General features: G+C 38.1%; 1 protein-coding gene across 1 annotated transcript in view; it reads right to left on the bottom strand.

Annotated features, from left to right (window-relative positions):
- The window catches only part of SUCLG2 (succinate-CoA ligase GDP-forming subunit beta), a 293,276-nt gene that overhangs the window by 127,201 nt on the left and 151,855 nt on the right, over window positions 1-14,220 (bottom strand). Inside the window, exon 7 of the mRNA XM_068981830.1 lies at window positions 6,795-6,891. Coding sequence (XP_068837931.1) covers window positions 6,795-6,891 — 97 coding nt within the window. The remainder of the gene's footprint in view (window positions 1-6,794; window positions 6,892-14,220) is intronic.

Below are 14,220 nucleotides of genomic sequence, written 5' to 3'. Positions count from 1 at the left end.
CTCAGGACTATTGACATATTGAGTGAGATCATTTTCTGATGACAGAGACAGCACTGTGTACTATATGATGTTTAGTAGCATCCCTGGCCTCTATCCTCTAGAAGCAAGTAACATCACACATCCCAAGTTGCAACAAGCAAAAACGGATGCTAACTAGATTCACTATGGTGATCATTTGGCTAAAGAGATACAGACACAGATATCTATCAAATCATTATGGTATATACTTGAAACTAACATAAGGTTATATGTCAATTATATTTTAGTTAAAAAAAAAAAGTGTCTAGACATTGCCAAAGAGTCCCTGGGAAACACGATGCCCATCCTTGCCACTGAGAAACATTGTTTTAAAGATACCAAAGAAAAGCGTCTATGTGCAGCATATCTGACTGAAAGTGGGGCAAAAAGAAACAGGACATAAACTCACAGTGTCTTACAAAATAAGTAAATGAATGAAGATAGGTAAATATTTTTTAAAAACCCTGTTTTTTACCTGGCTATAGACTTAATGAATAAAATCTGGTACTGCAATTAGACAGTAAGGAAAACAGTCCATTTCTCTCTATTTAATTCATAGCTTGCTTTCAGTTCAAGAAAAGTTAGGTCATTTTCATAGGCATGTTTTGACTCAATGTCCTTTTTCCCCAGAGAAACTGCCTTTTTCTGACACCTTGTGATTCCAGCAGGACCCAAGTAGGGCCAATGAGTATCATCTGAAAAGACTGTTAAAGGCTGCTGAAGGAGGAGGATGGGCACTGGGAACCATCTTCACTGACAGCTCCAGAGATGCTGACTGACAAAGATGCAGAGTTAGAAGTAAGCAGCCATGGAGAAGCAGAGAATTCCTGATTCCCTTCATTCCTTTAGCCAGTTCACTCCTAAACTTCTCCGTAACACAAGTAAAATGAGAATCCTCATCCTCAGGGGGCTTTTTAACAAAAATCAGGCTGATGCAGGTCTCTGTCACTAACAACCATTATAATCCTAACTAGCAGACACTAAACTACATTACAGTCAGTAGTACCAACTTAGATGTTTGAACCAGACTATTAATCACACTGGAAAAAATCATTCTTTGGGTGTACTTCTTACCAAAAATTCCCCACGGGAGATTGAGCAGTATAGATATTATCGAGGCCAATGCTTTTTATTCCACTATGTACCATTCACAGGACCAGTATCCTGGATTTGTTAAAAATATTCAACAAGTAAGACAAGACTGAAGAAAGTTTTTACAAAGGAACTATACAATAAATAAGTTTAAAGTAAAATTTTTTAAGTAAAAAGTCTGGTATAATGCCAACTTGCTTAAACTTCTAAATTAAAAGAGTAACTGTTACACAAAGTTTTAATGGGAAAGGTAATATACTTTGCTTGTTGTTGAGTTGCTCAGTCATGTCCAACTCTTTGTGATCCCACGAACTGCAGCACGTCAAGCTTCCCTGTTCTTCACCATCTCCTGGAGCTTGCTCAAACACATCCATTGAGTCGGTGATGATACCCAAGCATCTCATCCTCTGTCATCCCCTTCTCCTCCTGCCTTCAATCTTTCCCAGTATCGGGATCTTTTCCAATGAATCAGCTCTTCACATAAGGTGGCCAAGTATTGGAGCTTCAGCTTCACCATCAGTCCTTCCAACAGATCTCAGAATTGATTTCCTTTAGGATTCACTGGCTTTATCTCACTGCAATCCAAGGGACTCTCAAGAGTCTTCTCCAACACAGTTCAAAGGCATCAATTCTTTGCCACTCAGCCTTCTTTACAGCCCAGCTCTCACAATCATACATGACGACTGGAAAAACCATAGCTTTGACTAGACAGACCTGTTGCAGCAAAGTAATGTCTCTGCTTTTTAATATGCTATCTAGGTTGGTCATAGCTTTCCTTCCAAAGAACAACTGTCTTTTAATTTCACGGCTGCAGTCACCATCTGCAGTGATTTTGGAGCCAAAGAAAATAAAGTCCATCACTGTTTCTACTGTTTCCCCACCTATTTGCCATAAAGGGATGGGAATGGAGATGCCATTATCTTAACTTTTTGAATGCTGAGTTTTAAACCAGTTTTTTCACTCTCCTCTTTCACCTTCATCAAGAAGCTATTTAGTTCCTCTTCACTTTCTGCCATAAGGGTGGTGGTATCTGCATAGCTGAGGTTATTGATATTTCTCCTGGCAATCTTGATTCCAGCTTGTGCTTCATCCAGCCTACCATTTCGTATACTGTACTCTGCATACTTAAATAAGCAGGGTGACAATATACTGCCTTGACATACTCCTTTCCCAATTTGGAACCAGGCCATTGTTCCATGTCTGCTTTTAACTATTGCTTCTTGACCAGCATACAGTTTTCTCAGAAGGCAGGTAGTGGTCTTGTATTTCCATCTCTTACGGAATTTTCCACAGTCTGTTGTGATCCACACAGTCAAAGGCTTTAGCATAGTCAATGAAGCGGAGGTGGATATTTTTCTGGAATTCTCTTGCTTTTTCTATGACCCAGTGGATGTTGGCCACTGGGTTGGACCCTCTGGTTCCTCTACCTCTTCTAAACCCAGCGTGTACATCTGGAAGTTCTCAGTTCATGTAATGTTTAATCCTCACGTGAAGCATTTTGAGCATGACCTTGCTAACATATAAATGAGTGTAACTGTGCAATAGTTGGAACACTCTTTGGCACTGTCCTTCTTTGGGACTATAATCAAAACTGATCTTTTCCAGTCCTGTGGCCATTGCTGAGTTTTCCAAATTTGGTGACATACTGAGTGCAGCACTTTCACAGCATAATCTTTCAGGATTTGAAATAGCTCCACTGGAATTCCATCACCTCCACTAGCTTTGTTCATAGTGATGCTTCCTAAGGCCCACTTGACTTCACATTCCAGGATGTCTGGCTCTAGGTGAGTGATCACACCATCGTGATTATCTGGGTTGTGAAGATCTTTTCTGTACAGTTCTTCTGTGTATTCTTGCCACCTCTTCTTAATATCTTCTGCTTCTTTTAGGTCTATACCATTTCTGTCCTTCACTGTGCCCATTTTTGCATGAAATGTTCCCCTGGCATCTCTAATTTTCTTGAAGAGGTCTCTCATGCTTATGCTCAGTCACTTCAGTCATGACTGACTCTGTAGGACCCTATGGACTGCAGCTTTCCAGGCTCTTCTGTCCATGGGATTCTCCAAGGTAAGAATACTGGAATGGGTTTGCCATTACCCTCCTCCAGGGAATCTTCCCAATCAAGGTATCAAACCCATGGTGTTTTCTGTGTCTTCTGCACTGCAGCCGGATTCTGTACCACTGAGCAACCTGGGAAGCCCTGAAGAGATTTCTAGTCTTTCTCTTTCTACTGTTTTCCTCTATTTCTTTACATCGTTTACTTAGGAAGTGTTTCTTATCTCTCCTTGCTATTCTTTGGAACGCTGCATTGAGATGAGTATATCTTTCCTTTCCTTTCTGCCTTTTGCTTCTCTTCTTTTCTCATCTATTTGTAATATCTCCTCAAGCAACCATTTTGCCTGTTTGCATTTCTTTTTCTTGGGGATGGTTTTGGTCACTACCTCCTGTACAATGTTATGAACCTCCGTCCATAGTTCTTCAAGCACTCTGTCTATCAGATCTAATCCTCTGAATCTATTTCTCACTCCCACTGTATAATCATAACGGATTTGATTTAGGTCACACCTGAATGGCCTAGTGGTTCTCCCTAGTGAAGTCACTCAGTCGTGTCCGACTCTTTGCGACCCCATGGACTGTAGCCTACCATGTTCCTCTATCCGTGGGATTTTCCAGGCAAGAGTACTGGAGTGGATTGCCGTTTCCTTCTCCAGGAGATCTCCCCAACCCAGGGATCGAACCCAGGTCTACCGCATTGCAGGCAGATGCTTTACCATCTGAGCCACCAGGGAAGACTCTACTTTCTTCAATTTAAGTCTCAATTTTGCAATCAGAAGTTCATAATCTAAGCCACAGTCAGCTCCCCGTCATGTTTTTGCTGACCGTATAGAGCCTCTTCAACTTTGGCTACAAAGAATATAATCAATCTGCATTTGGTATTGACCATCTGATAATGTCCATGGGTAGAGTCATCTCTTGTTTGCTGGAACAGGGTGTTTGCTATGACCAGTGTCTTCTCTTGGCAAAACTGTTAGCTTTTGACCTGCTTCATTTTGTACTCCAAGACCATACCTGCCTGTTACTCCACAGTTATCTTGACTTCCTACTTTTGCATTCCAGTCCCATAGGATGAAAAGGACATCTTTTTTTGTTAGTTCTAGGAGATCTTGTAGGTCTTCACAGAACCATTCAGCTTCTTCAGCATTAGTGGTTGCTATATATTTTCCTATTATTGATCTAAAAGGAAAAACTTTAAATATGCTGATTATAAATATTGTTAATATTGCTAAAATATATGACTGCTTTTATAGCTCCTAAATAAAGGAAAGTTTTAGGGAACTGTAACAATGATGAAGTTAATTTGTACATTTGGTCAGTAATCAATGTTTCCTAATTGAGTTTAATTTGACTACTGCTCATTAGAGTTATAAACCAACACATTCATTTAACTGTGATTATAATTCAATAGCTGAACCTTTATGGTACAATGAACAAATTGATAGCTAAACTTTCCTGTTAAAAATATCATATAAGACTTATGTTTTAATGAATTGTATACATGGAATGTATTTTATGGGGATTCCTTCAAAGAAGCTCAATAATTATATTTTATCTTAATAATTAAAAAGAAAACTTCAGATTTCATGAGGTTTTACAAACATTCTCTAGGAAAAGGTTCTCATATCCCTCTTCCCTGCTGTAAACCATTTTGTGACTGACAGCTTCCCAAAGGGTTAAATGAAAATACCATTTTTATCCCATTCTGTGGCTCAGTTCCCATTTTTTGTTACTATGAAATAACCAGGTTGCTTATGCATATTAGCTTAAAAAGCAATCTATGTATGACCTTTAAGAACTTAGAGTGAACTTCCTCTCTTGGATTTAATTATCAGCCACTCCATGCAGCATGAATTTTAACTGATACTTTCAAACTGGAGACTATTTCTAGATCACTCTGATTAAAGTAAATTAATAGCTTAAGAAGGAAAAAACAGAAAAGAAAAGAAAGCAGATCATCATAAGTTAGTTTGGCATATCAGAATCAACATGCATACCAGACTATGAAAGACAAGGGTTTGAATCCCAGCTCTAGTATCTAGCTGCCCTTGGGGAAAACAAATTCATCTTTCAGTATTCTATAAAATGGGATAACAACTCCTAACTCTGCAGGTTTATGTTAAATGATAAAAATGAAGACACGTACACTTATCACAGCACCGGATGTATGAGATCAAGAAACAATTTTCTTCCCCTCTCTCTAGAAAATACTGATTATTTTACAGTCAAAAGCAATTTTAAAAATATTTAATTATACAGGTAGTTTGCTTATAAACCACCAGCCACAAAATTTTATCTAGAGGTCACTTGTGTAAACTATGAAACATTAATTTCAATGGCTTCTTAAACATGAGCTCTTTGCCTGTCCTAATTTGAAACCTTCAAAAATATACAAACAAAACAAAAATAAACAGATAAAAATATAAAATCTATACCTTTCCTGGACTACTTTTATACTACTTGAGAAGAACAACTATATTTTATGAATGGGTGGGACTAGCCTATTTTGTGTCTGAAACTGGATGCTTATGCTTATTATACAATCATCAGTCACTTCACTTGGAAAACTGCCCTACAAGATAGGTTATCATGTTTTTACTCACTGTTTTGGATTTATAAACAAAAACAAAAAAATCCCTGAGGCTTAGCCCATGTACGTGGCTGGAACATGGTAATCCCAGGCCTCTCTAGGTTTCAGGGACATGATATTTTAGATTTTCTGACTCTGACTATATAGTCTCTGAAATATACTAGAGAGAAAGCACTGTATCATCCACACTGGTCTACAACGTATTTCTATTTGCACATAATGGGTATTTATCAGTCCAGTGGTAAATCCTTATTTACTGGTGGCCCACAATATGCTAAGCAAAAAGTAAGAAACGGGGTTGAGATAAAATTTTAAAAGGCAAGGTTCCTGGAATTTACCAGTACATTTTGGTAACACTATCCTATTTCCTTGATAGTCTACCTCCTACCCTAAACATGCAGATCTTTAAGCTTTTGCTCTCAAATTAATAAGACCTTCCTGAATACTTGCTATATGCAAGACAGTGCATTTGTGGTAGGTGCTGAGATGTAAGAGAGTTACTGATTCACTACAAGTACCCAGTGAAAAGATAAAACCTTCCCCACAAAAGTCTCCTTCTCCCACCTGAAGCAAAAGCTGCTAACCAAGGGGTGAAAGAGATCGATGATGGGGCATTAGGGATTCTACCATGATGACATAACTTCAGTAGAAGACACAATGTGAAATTAGCAGATTCAGAGAAACTAAAAAGTTCCAGTTCCATAAAAGCTGGTGTATTCATCACACCCAAGCACTGTGGCTCCTGTTCACACCTAAATCTTTACCATCATAGCAACAAGGAGGGACCTGAAAACCAGGGGATGGTGGTAGATGGATGTTTCTAAATAAAATAAAAAGTAACTTCCCATGAGGCTTGGCATTTGGATACAAATTCAAGTGCTAATATGTTCAATTGCATCATGGGAACATTTGAAACTACGGTAGGAATTAAATTACTGAAAGAAATTAATGCAAGGCTGCTCTATAGTCTTTTGTACAGCTTATAGTTTGCATAAATAATTAAATTCATTCATTTTCTCTCTCTCTCTTTTTCTCTTACCTTGTCCTTCTGGAGTTTCACCAAAGGGATTCACTTCCACCTGAGTAGCATCAATTTTCAGGAAGAGATTGTACAGCTTCTTAATTTGATCTGCAGCCTAAATGTGATCAAGTGAAATGAAATTTCATAAAAGTAGAAAAAATTATTTTGCTACATTAATGAAATCTTAAAAAATAACAAGCTGTCTATTTTCAGTTAGATTTTCTGAAAGGAAACAAAGAGAAGCATAACTGTTTTAATTTTCTTGCTATTCATTAGAAGGAATTGTTCAACTTTCCTCCAGACAGTAGAAAAGACCATCATCAAGAAACAAAATATTTTCAGTATGGCCAAAAAATGTTGTTGACTCTTTTTGAAAATTATCATGTCCCTATTAGCTGAGCTACACTGCAATATGAGCTACAATTACTAATACAAAAAAACTCCATTTAAGTAAAAGGTAAACATGATTTTGAGAATTTTTAATGATGAGTTTTTCCTTATTATGCTGGAATAAACTGCTATTATATTCATCAATCCAAACCTATAATCTGTGAAACAACAATTACTGAGTATCTGTGGAAATGGCTGCAAACAAGAAGATGGAAGACCTAAACAGTACACTTACTGAATAGCACAATTCAAACTGAAAACAGTTTGTCACAAAGGCATACGCCACAAAGAACCAGAATATTCAACAGTTCCCTGGTGTTGTACCCTAACTTCATTTTTCTCACTCTGCTTGAAATTCACTGGCTCATTCATTCTTTTCAACCAACATTTATTAATTGTTCATGTCACAGGAGGCTGGCACTATGTGATCTGGGGCTAGGGGGAGGATCACAAATGAGGTGTGACAGCACCCAGGAAAGCTCGCACCTGCAGTAAACACAGCCTGTTCACCATTAACACAGGAAAGTGAGACTTTGTAATGTGCAATCAAGGCTGAATGTTGGGGTTTAGTCTTATTCTTAGCTCCAACTTATTTCCCAGCCATGCTTTCCCCATTTCCACATTTTTTTTCATGGTTCCCATCCTGCATTATTTGCCCTCAGATTCCTTTCCAGTTTTTCCCCATTTCTACTCTATTTATCAGGGGAGCTGACACTTGTACGCAGGGTTTTCAAGGCTCCTGGGCCAGCTGGCTTCAGTTCAGCCAGTGGGAAGCAGCAGTGGGAGACAGGAGCTGGGAAGAAGGACAAAGAAAGGATATTTTTACTCCTCTCTTTCTGCATCCTCTCACTTTAATTCCCATCAGGGTCCCAACTTCGGTATCTCAAAGTCCAGTGACACTACCACCTCACTTTGCTCCTTGAGCACACAGGTGGCAACCACTTTCTGTTGCTGTTTAGCTCTCTGTGTTGCCTCTCTGTCACTCTGAAACTTCTCAGTTCTCATAGCACCTACTTAACTGATTACCTAGAATAAAGTCCCACTCTGGTCAATACTGGGGTTTCCCAGGTGGCACTAGTGGTAAAGAATCGGCCTGCCAATGCAGAAGACATAGAGACAAGGGTTCAATCCCTAGGTTGGGAAGATCCCCTAGAGGAGGGCATGGCTACCCACTCCAGAATGCTCACCTGGAGAATTCCTTGGACAGAGGAGCATGCTGGGGCTACAGTCCATAGCATCACAAACAGTTGGACACAACTAAAGCAACTTAGCACACATGCACGTGGTAACCACTAGGAGTGATTTCTCTGTTCTGGTATTAACTAAACAACTCTTGGAGATGTAAGTAATTCATTTTACCCTATTTTGTTTGATGTACATGTGCAAACTTTCTTAAATCCTAATTTGAAAGCCAGTGGATATAACCAAATATATATAATGAGTTACACTGAGTATTTATAATATTAATTTTTTGTGGCTAGTAGTACATGTACATAATACATAATCCCCAAGGTACACAAGGTTCTCCCTCAGAATCTTCACTAGACTCCCCAGCAACAGAGCCCCCTATATGTCCTTCTGTAGCAGCCACTTTATTGGTTCATTAAGGGATACAGCTATACAAATCCAAGTGTACACATTTTCCATTCATCTTTTTAAAAAAATAAACTTGGTTCTACACTTTGTTTCTTTACTGATAGATTTTAGAGAGCCTTCAGCAGCAAAACAAAGAGCACGATCTTGTAAATGACCACATAAATATCTTATTGTATGGATGTATCATAGTTCATTTAACCTGTCTCCTAAATAATGGCCATCTGGTTTCCAGCAGCTTGACATTACTTCAAATGCTGCCTTATCTGTGTGTGTATCTATATCTATCTATCTATCTATATATATATATCTCTTTATATCCTACAGTGATTAAAAATCTATAGGATCTATTCTCTGAAGTGGAGAACAAGGGGTGGGCCTTTTACATAATAAAAGATTATCTGAAATTGTTCTTGTTCTTATCTTAAATTGAAGCTTTCACTAATGTCCCCTCCTACAAACCAGCATTATAGAGATTTTTATTTTTTTTAACTCACAATCATCAGCTATTTGGGTATCTCATTTATGGTTTTAATTTGAAAGACTCTAATTATGAAGAGACCTGAGTATTCTATGAGAGTGAGACATCTGTATTTCCTATGCTATGAACTCTGCATAGGAAAAATTCACATATTTTTGATGTCTCTCATATATATAATGTATAGGAGGCATTTTTACATGAAGGATTTTAGCTCTTTATGTCATAGAAATAGCAATTTTTTTTGTCCTTTAACATTTGTTTTTTTGCCCATGTTTTGTTACTTCTGCCACATGGAAATCTAATAATATTAATAATAATGTCATTCTTTTCTTTTATAGCTTCTGGCTTTGTGTCAGACTTGGGAAAGGTTGGTCCCAACCTCTATCATTATTTTTTCAAAACCTTAAGATTTCCTTTATTTAATGTTTACTTTTTTTGGGGGGGAGGGGTACAATCCAAGTGGATTTTATTTGAATTACAGTGTAAAGCAGGTAAGTGACTCATTGTTGAAACTTTTTTACATTTTTAGAGATTTCCCAGGTTATCAAACAAATGTGCAATCTGAGCTGCATGACAAAAGCATGATGTCTATTCTGGACACCATAGCATCACTATACCTACACAGCCTCTCTACACAGTCAATACAATAAACAACGGTAGAAATAATCATTAATGTAATAATATGGAGAGACTTCATAACAGAAATAAATTCTGAGTGCATACAAGTATAAGGTCTTATCCTAGCTACTTCAAAAAGTTTTTGTTTTTCAGTACACATAACATAAATTTCAGGTCTTCCCTGGTGGCTCAGTGGTAAAGAACTCGCCAGCCAGTATAGGAGACATGGGTTTGATCCCTGGGTCGGGAAGATCCCCTGGAGAAGGGAATGGTTACCCACTCCAGTATTCTTGCCTGGAGAATTCCACGGTCAGAGGAGCGGGCTATGGTCCACAGGGTCACAAAGAGTTAGACATGACTGACTAAGCGCGCACACACACACAACTTCACTTAGCACAATGTTCTCAAGACTCAACTACAATGCAGCATGTGTCAGGACCTCCCTCTTTTTCAAGGCCAAACAATCTTCCATTGTATGTATATACTATATTCCATTTATCCATTTACTTGTCTATGAACACCTCCGTAGCTTCAAAACTTCTAAAGCCTATATTAATGTCGCTTAGCATGAAGCCTGAATTTTCTCATGCTACTGCCACTGTAGTTATACATTAACACAGCACTTGGGGGGTATCCATTATTACAACTGTTTATTATTGTGCAAAGGCGACTATAAACATTTTTTGAAGTAAGACTAAATCTGTGGTGTAAGATCTGGAAGGGGTAAACATTATAAAATCTGTGTTGTAATATCCACAAGGGAGAACCAGTCTGGCTTGCAGACAGAACGTGCCTTATTCCAGAGGCTATACACCAAATGACTATAAAGGCCATCCAGGCAAAATGGGTCAGTCTGCCCAGGTGTAATAGCAGGAAATAGCAGGGCCTATGGCAAGCTGAGGTTGGCTCTTCTACTTTCTAAATGTGTTCCAATTTAAAAAACAGATTAAACACCAGTCAAAGGAAACATTCTGCTAGTTAATGTGCTGTGAACCAGTTTGTTGCTGCCACTTATTTCCTCAGGAACCATGCTGTTCAAATATTTATTCTTTTGCCACAATTAATGTTATGTCAAGGTTATATGCTAAGCAATTAAAAAATTAAGCCTAAAATCAAACATCCTTGGAGCCGTGCACATGAAACTCTGACACATTTACCAATGTCTTCAAAAATGTTTTAACAAGTTAAAATAAAATTGGAAAAAACTTCTATTGCATCCCAGGAACTAACACTTGCACTATTGAAATATGGTTCTTAAAGCTAACCAGAGATATAAACCATACCTAGAAGGGTTAGTGAGCTAGTATTAACTTGGCTGATCAGATACTGATTAGCTGATTAAATACTGGAGGCACATGCTGACAACTCATGGAGCCTACGTTTTCAGAAATGAATAGTATAGATGATAATTAAGACATCCTTGAGGAATTTGTGGATTTTAGTCATATTCAGTTTTCTCATGGCTTTAGTCTTTTCAGCCAATTCTTGCTGAAATATATTTTCACCAGAAACATGTATTTTGTAGGTTTTTATGCAAGGTGATGTTTATTTTTGGTTAAATCTAATATTAATACATCATATTTTAAAGACATCAGGCATGAGTCATAGGAAAGATATTAATTTTATAAGAGAATCATTTTATATACTGTTCATCCATGACTAAGGCACTTCCAAAGGACCAAACCACATCCTAGCTGAAAATTAAGTAACTTTCAAAGTCACATTGAATCGAGGGGGCAATACCACTTGTTTATCAAAAGATCACCAATGGTTGATCATTTAAATAAATGTTTTCTCCCCTCAGGCACCCCCTATGCTCAATGCACACTGCCCACTCATGTATGGAGGAAGCACTATAAAACACAGACTCCCAAATCTATAGCACCCATTTACCCTGTGCTCCTGTGCCATGCATTTCATGTTCTACTGCTCAAATACAAATGGATGTCCCCAGATGAACAAATTCTGACACAACTGCAGCTGAGATCACTGTCTCTCCTATCACCCCCGCCTCGCCCCGCCATTTTCACTCCTTCACATCCCCTCTTCCTGTGTTCACTGTCAGCAGGTGGACCACTTCCCTGTGAGCCCCTGGGGAACAATTCTGCTCTTAGCATCTCGGTTCAACAGGGTTCAGCAAATGAGCTTGGTTCAACCTGCTGAGGAAATGAAGATTTAAAGTCTTTCGTATAATTGGCAATGATAATACAAAATACATGAATTAAAAGACTTCTTTACCTTCCTAGATACATAAAATCAAAAATATAATGACAATATAGCTACTACCAATCCCTGAGAATCTGCAGGTTCATCTTCCTTCCATAGATAACTCACTTAAAACCTGGCGTATTTAAGGTACTCAGGAAACATGATTTAGTCAGGAAACATGATTTAGTCAGGAAACATGATTTAGTCATTTAAGAGCTATATAAATAACTGTTAATTGTCTCTTACATTATGTTTGGGGTTGGGGGGAACTTGTGACATGCATAATGCTGCTACTGCCTTCTCTAGAACTTTCATGTATATTTACCTCTTGAGCTTTCAAACCACATGGTGAGTAGATTTTATCCACTCCAAATTTATTCTCTTGCCACTTACAACTACTCATTCCTGACTCCCCCGGAATTTCTTCCAATTAGACACCTCAGATGTGTTATTTCACTTATTCATGCATATGATAGATATTTCTTGGACATCTAATATATTTGCCAAACGCTTTGTTGGCAACACAGTAGTGAACAAGACCAACCAAGTCCCTGCCGTGATGCAGATGAAGATCCAGCAAACGAGACTGCAAATGTCCAAGAGAAATACAGATGTGCAAGGTATAGAGGATATAAACAAAGTTACAGGGCATATGCTGGAGCTGAGTGTAGGATGGTACGGTTAGAACACAGCGACTATAGCTCTCTGTGACCACCACCAATACACAAGAAGTTACTTAATAAATGTCAAATGATCAGTTAATATAGTCAGTAGCTAATATACTTCAGGGCCTTATTCTCAGGAAGCGACACCAACCACTGCAGCCCTTACCCATGAATCCTCCAGTATCTCTCTTTCAGCAGGTCACTAACCTGGCATTCTTCACCAGTCTCGAAATGACGGCTAATTCCTCTAACTGTCCACTGAATCCTGGCTCTATCTCCTCCTGCAGCTTAGTCCCAGATGATCCTATTTCCTACTACCGTGTTGAACCCTCTGCTTTCCACTGGAGCTTTTCCTGCAATCTTCAAGTAAGTGCCATCCTCTCTTAATTTAAACAAATATATTTTAAAGTCTTATTGTGCTTCACCTTTCCATAACTTGCTTTCATGTTACCCTTAAGCTTTTAAAGTTAGACTTAATCAAAAGAAAAGGTAAAGACATAAAATAAAGAGTGTGCAATTGACTGTTTTACTGGAGGAATGCTGCCCAACTAAATTAAAGGAAACTACAAGAATCCCAGAACCCTAAGACAACACACACACACAGACATACAATGAAGGGTTATTAAGGCGGCTTATGTTAGTGACAGAGGAGGAAAACAACAGCCAGTAAGTTTTTCTGATTTAATTATGAGACAAGGAAGCATGCCTGCATAGACATAAAATCAGTTTCCATGGGCAGGACCAAAGGCAGTACAGGACTGTGATGCTCAAGACAGACTCTCTCCCTTAATAGCTCACAGAACAATTTTCCTATCTTTGAAACCAAGGGATATAATTACTAAATTGGCATAATTCAAGCTGTTTTCAGTCAAGTATCACCTCTGTGTAATTAGTATTCCTCTCAAATGCCCATTAGCTATAAAAGAACAGCAACTAATTAGATAATGAATATTATTATTAATAATAAGAAGTGACCTTTCTGGAGTACTGAATATGTATTTTCACACATCAGGTTACTCAATCCTCATAATAACACTCTCAGTTAGGATTTCATCACCCCCATTTTACAGACTATGAAAGTGATGTTCAGATGGTCTGAATCACACATGTACTGGGTAGCAGTGCAGGATTCAAACTCAGTTTGCCTAACTCTATAGCCTGTGATTCTAACCAGTATAACGCATCTTATAAATGATGTGCTGGAGATGCGCTGCTATAGAAAAAACTAACATACATAACTAACAAAGAAACTAACATACATAACAAGCTGTATGTGTCTGCAGGCAACACACTCTTATTACACATGTACACACCTATATATATATATATATATATATATATATATAAACACATGCGTCATAAACATTCTCTTTGGAACACCAGGGAAGTATTTTTTCACCATAAACAACTGCAGGAAAAAAAGAGAAAACAATAAATTGCCTTAAATCCTGATAATCACAAACATTAGACACAATTAGGCAAAGTTCCC

This window comes from Capricornis sumatraensis, chromosome 10, assembly GCF_032405125.1.
Source record: "Capricornis sumatraensis isolate serow.1 chromosome 10, serow.2, whole genome shotgun sequence".
NCBI lineage: Eukaryota > Metazoa > Chordata > Mammalia > Artiodactyla > Bovidae > Capricornis > Capricornis sumatraensis.
Note: the sequence above shows the minus strand (reverse complement) of the source record. Positions and strands in the feature narration are given on the sequence as shown.